This window comes from Egretta garzetta, unplaced genomic scaffold (assembly GCF_000687185.1).
Source record: "Egretta garzetta isolate BGI_Z169 unplaced genomic scaffold, ASM68718v1 scaffold238, whole genome shotgun sequence".
Taxonomy (NCBI): Eukaryota; Metazoa; Chordata; class Aves; order Pelecaniformes; family Ardeidae; genus Egretta; species Egretta garzetta.
This window is the reverse complement of record NW_009260402.1, coordinates 662,305-666,976: the sequence shown is the minus strand read 5'-3', so window position 1 is coordinate 666,976 and position 4,672 is coordinate 662,305. Positions and strand designations below refer to the sequence as shown.

Sequence of the window (4,672 nt, the reverse complement as noted above, 5' to 3'; positions counted from 1 at the left end):
CGGGGACCGGGGCCCACCCCGCCATGGGTGCCGGGACCACCGGGGCTTTGCCGGCTCCAATCCCCATGTCCAGAGCTGCCCTGGGGGGCTCTGAGCCGCTTCCCAGAAGAGGATGCTGCCTTCATCCCAGCCTGTCTGCCCAGGGAGGTTTGGGGGTGCATTGGGTGGGGCCTCTTTTACCGGCGCCACGGTTTCTTTTGCAGAGCTGCTCAGGGCGGCCCTGAACAACCCCAGCTCGGTGCAGACATCGCAGGTGAGCCGGGACGCAGGGTGGGGGATCCCACGGGGATGGCACCTACCTGGGATGGGGCACCAGGGCAGACGGAGCACCCCAAAAGCTGGGTGCATGGGTGCTGACTGGGCTCTCCCGTCACATAGGTGGTGCAGTATGAGCTGGGCTACGTTGTCTGTGCCGCGGTGGCTCTGCTCTTCATCGTGGCTGTGCCGGCAGCCGGGATGTGCTTCTGCTACTGCCGGAGCCGCCGGCGCTGCGGGGGCCGCCTGCGTGCCCACCGGCGCTCGCTGGGCTGCCGCCGCCACTGCCTGCTGGCCTGCCTGTCCCTCACCTCCCTCGTCATCCTGTGAGTCCCCCTCACCCCAGGGTGGGGGGATCCATGTCCCATGGGGACAGGGCTGGGAAGCTCTACTGGGCAGCCCCGTCACCGCCTGCTTGTCCCCGGCAGGATCAGCGTCATCTGCGCCTTCGTCACCAGCCAGCGGGTGAAGGGGCAGATGGAGCCGGGGCTGGGGGCCGTGCCGGCCACCCTGCGCACCCTGCGGCAGCACATCGCCAATGTCCCCCAGGTGGGTCCCTGAGGAGCCTCCCCTGGCCTGGGGTGCAGCTCAGGGATGGCTGTGTTTCCCTCACGGAGTAATTTGGGAGGCGAGAGGGGCAGCGTGGCTGCATTTAAAATGTATTTTGAATGGCAATGTGTGGCTTCCTCCCCTCGTGGCGGCTGCTATCCCCAGCTGACCAGCTCCTCTCTCCTGGCAGGGGGTGCAGATGGTGGTAGACCAGTTCGAGGTGCCCCGACAGCAGATAAACTCTGATCTGGGTGGTAAGCACTGCGCCGGGCAGGGGTGGGCCCCATCCTGAGCTTCCCACTGGGATGAGACGGTGACGGGGTGCCTGATGCCTTGCAGGGCTCAGCCGGAGCGTGGGGGTCTCCATCCATGCACAGCTGAAGGCGATGACCTATGCGGCGCTGGCGGACCTGCAGGACAGGGCTGGAGGTACGGCTGAGCGTGGCTTTCCCCGGGGCCGGTGCCGAAGCCTCGCCGGAGAGCCGGGGCAGCCGAGCGGAGCAGCGTGAACTAGCCCTGGGCTTTCTCTTTAAGACCTACAGACCTCGCTGCACCATTTACAGATTCTCGACAAGACGGCGCGGGCGCTGGCATCGGCACGGGCTGAGCTGGAGCCGGTGCTGCGGGAACAGCGTCGGCGCGTGGTCACGCTGCTGGACGACCCGCGCTGCACCTCCTGTGCCAGTGTCCTGGGCAGGGCACAGAGCCTGGAGCTGGGTGCCAACTATGGCAAGGTGGGATGGGGTGCTGGTTCCCCACCATCATCACCACCACCACCCCTCCGGCAGCTCTGAGGCTCACGGGTTGCTTTTTCTACCCCAAGGTGCCATCGGTGGAGAAGGTTTTGAAGGCGCTGGCTGGTCTGCCCCGAAGCGACTTTGCGGAGATGATTCGCCAGGTTGGGGGTGTTGGGGTGCAGGGGGGGGGCGGGTCTGGTGCCTGTGGGCAGCCCCGGCTGAGGTGCTCAGCACCCCCTCTTTCCTTGCAGGGCAATGGCACCTTCAACTCCATCCCGGAGCTGGCTGTGGAGAGGATGGCACAGGTCATCCAGGGTGAGTGGGATGGCTGGACTGAGTGGGGACCCCCTCCATGGGGTGAATCCCAATTTGGGGACATAGAGTGGGACGTGGGGACCATCCAGCCCTCCAGCATGGCCTTGGCTTTACAGATCTGCGGGATGAGATGGCCCACATGACGGAGAAGGTGCAGTCCATCGCCAATGGCTTCCCCCTCCCTGACTACACCCGGCCCGTCAGCGAAGCCCTGGTGAAGGCGGAGGACAGGGCCCAGCCGTACCTCCGGGAGGTGGAGCGCTTTGAGCAGTACAGGTGACACCAGGGAGCATGAAGGGGTGCAGGGAACGCGGCAGAGATGGGTGCCAAGCTCCGCTCCGAGCCCCAGCTGGCACATCGGCCCTGTATCTTAAGGCTGTGCCCTGCTGCTTTTTCCTCCAGGTGGATCGCGGGGACGGTGCTGTGCTCCATCATCCTCCTCATCCTCACCTGCAACGTGATAGGGATGGCGCTGGGGTCATACGGGCTCTCAAAGCGGGAAGACCCAAGCGACTACGAGTGCCGAGGAGAAGCTGGCGCCAAGTTTCTCCTGGTGTAAGCATCTCTCTGGGTGCTGGGGGGGCTGTGGCCGTCTCCCCCCGCTCCCAAAACAGAGAGACAAAGCCAAGGGAGGGACCTGGAGCTGGCTGAGCGGAAAGGCTTTTGAAGCCACTGCCTGCGCCGGCGGGTTTGGGAGAAGCTGCTCCTCCCTGGGAGCTGGCAGCTCCCTCACCCCAGCCCCGCTGCCCGGCACACCCCACTCCCGCAGGCTCTTCCCAGGCAGGCCGGCGTGCCCAGGCACGGGAGGGAGCCATGGGGCTGCAGCCGGCCAGGCAGGTCCCCACAAGCCTTTCTGCCCGCTCGGGTCTGCAAAGCTGCCGCCGGCACCTCCTCTCCCTCTTTCAGCGGCGTGGGCCTGGCTTTCCTGTTCTCCTGGCTCCTCATCCTCCTGGTTTTCGCCACCTTCCTGGTTGGGGGCAACATCCAGACACTGGTTTGCAGGAATTGGGTCAACCAGGAGATTTATAAGGTGGGTGGCCACGCATCCACCCATCGCCCCACAAATCTTTGCTTGTGTGCACCAAAATGCCTCCAAACAATCTGCGTCCTCCCCCTAAACCCATGCAGAAAAGCCCCATCCTAAACCATATGATTAAGTTTAGGATTAAGTCCTTAGATTTGCATCAGCAGCAGGGAATTGTCCTCCTGTTGTTAATTTGCTCAAGGTTAATTTGCTCCTACCTGCAGGACCCCTGCCCTCTGGTCATTTGGGGATCCTTGGGATGCTCGGGGCCAGCGGCACGCTGCGATGGGGTTGGGAGCAGGGCTGGGAATGGGACCAGGGCTTTATCCCGTGGCCGTACACGTGCAGGCAGGTGCCTGCATGGGGCTGCCCACAGCTTTCCCTCCAAACACCACCCGGCAAGGCTCTGCAATGGGGACCATACAAATAAAAGCCAGATTAGCTCTGGCTGGGATGGGGTACCCCAAAACACACCTGCGAGGGCAGAGCACCCCCAAAATCATTGCTGGGAATGCCTGTGCCTGACCCTCTTTTTCCTTTCATTTGGCCCAGTTCATCGACACCCCTGGGAACCTGCCTCCATCCATGAACCTCACCCGCCAGCTCAACCTCAGGAGGGATTCCAACCTCAGCGCCGTATACCGGTGGGTGCTGCAGGAGCTCACCTCTGCCCCTATACATTGGAGGGCTAATCTGGGGTCATGCCACCCATGCCCCTTTGCTTTCCAGGGAGTGCAAGAGTGGTGCAGGGCTGTGGGAGGTGCTGCAGCTTGAGAGGTCCTATGACCTGGATGAGCATCTAAGAACCCCCAAGGTGAGGGCTGGCTGCAGCCAGAGCTTCTGGTAACGGTGTGAGGATGCACGAGATTTACTGGGGTTACTGGGATTGAGCTGCCTGGCCCCAACACTGCAGCATCCCCTGCGTCCCACCCCTGCAGTACACGGCTGATTTCCAAAAACTCCTGGCCGACTTCACGGCGCACCTGGGTGACGTGCGGCTCCTCCGCAGCGAGGGCAGGCAGGACCTGGAGAGCTTCGCCCGCAGTGGCATGGACGAGGTGGACTATGGGCGCTTCCAGGAAGAGGTGAGGGGATGCTTGTGGGGAGTTGGTCCCTGCTGTGGTGGGCAGAATGTGGTCCAGCCACACCACAGCTGGCTTCCAGGGTTGGATTTGGGCAGCCACCAACTCCCATCTTCCCTAGATGAAAAATCCCGTGGTGCAGACCAGCCTCCCTGGCTTGGCGAGGAGCCTCGAGGGGCTGCAGAAAATGCAGGTGAGCAGAGGGGTGAGCGATGGGGGCTGCCTGCGTGCCCATGGGGATGTCTTCACCTCACTGTCCACCCACAGAGGAATGGCACGGTGGCAGGGCGGCTGGCCGCCGAGGCCCAGGCCCTGTGGGAGATGCAAAACTCCACGGTGCAATCGCAGGAGGCTTTGGTGGTGAGTCCGTGCTGGGCTGGTGGCTCACGGTGCTGCTGTTGCTTGCCCAGTGGTGTCCCTGTGAAAGGGGCAGCAGGGCTTTTGCACCCTTCTCATCTCCCTGTCCTGCAGGCAAAGCTGGGGGAAAGTGTCCAGTACCTCTCCCGCTTGGCGCCACACCTCCAGGTACCTGTGCAGTTTCTTTTAGCTCTGAAAAATATGTGGTGTGATGGGAGAGCCAGGAAAAATGCCATCTGGGGAGGATCGGTCTCCATTAGTGATTAGATTTGCCGCGGCAAATCAGAAATCCCCCTGCAGCACTTGGGACATTTCAGTGTCCCCGGGAGAAACATCCCACGGTGTTTAATCTC

At 62.7% G+C, this 4,672-nt stretch overlaps 2 protein-coding genes across 2 annotated transcripts in view; one reads left to right on the top strand and one right to left on the bottom strand.

Moving 5' to 3' along the window:
- The window catches only part of DUSP11 (dual specificity phosphatase 11), an 8,070-nt gene extending 8,045 nt beyond the window's left edge, over window positions 1–25 (bottom strand). Inside the window, exon 1 of the mRNA XM_035898909.1 lies at window positions 18–25. Within this exon, the coding sequence (XP_035754802.1) occupies window positions 18–25 (8 nt within the window). The remainder of the gene's footprint in view (window positions 1–17) is intronic.
- The window catches only part of PROM2 (prominin 2), a 5,891-nt gene continuing 1,242 nt past the window's right edge, over window positions 24–4,672 (top strand). The window contains exons 1-18 of the mRNA XM_009643410.1: window positions 24–27; window positions 204–253; window positions 379–581; window positions 684–804; window positions 995–1,058; window positions 1,144–1,233; window positions 1,339–1,538; window positions 1,628–1,702; window positions 1,793–1,856; window positions 1,973–2,132; window positions 2,259–2,411; window positions 2,763–2,886; window positions 3,433–3,524; window positions 3,610–3,694; window positions 3,819–3,965; window positions 4,084–4,155; window positions 4,230–4,322; window positions 4,434–4,487. Of these exons, the coding sequence (XP_009641705.1) occupies window positions 24–27; window positions 204–253; window positions 379–581; window positions 684–804; window positions 995–1,058; window positions 1,144–1,233; window positions 1,339–1,538; window positions 1,628–1,702; window positions 1,793–1,856; window positions 1,973–2,132; window positions 2,259–2,411; window positions 2,763–2,886; window positions 3,433–3,524; window positions 3,610–3,694; window positions 3,819–3,965; window positions 4,084–4,155; window positions 4,230–4,322; window positions 4,434–4,487 (1,851 nt within the window). The remainder of the gene's footprint in view (window positions 28–203; window positions 254–378; window positions 582–683; window positions 805–994; window positions 1,059–1,143; window positions 1,234–1,338; window positions 1,539–1,627; window positions 1,703–1,792; window positions 1,857–1,972; window positions 2,133–2,258; window positions 2,412–2,762; window positions 2,887–3,432; window positions 3,525–3,609; window positions 3,695–3,818; window positions 3,966–4,083; window positions 4,156–4,229; window positions 4,323–4,433; window positions 4,488–4,672) is intronic.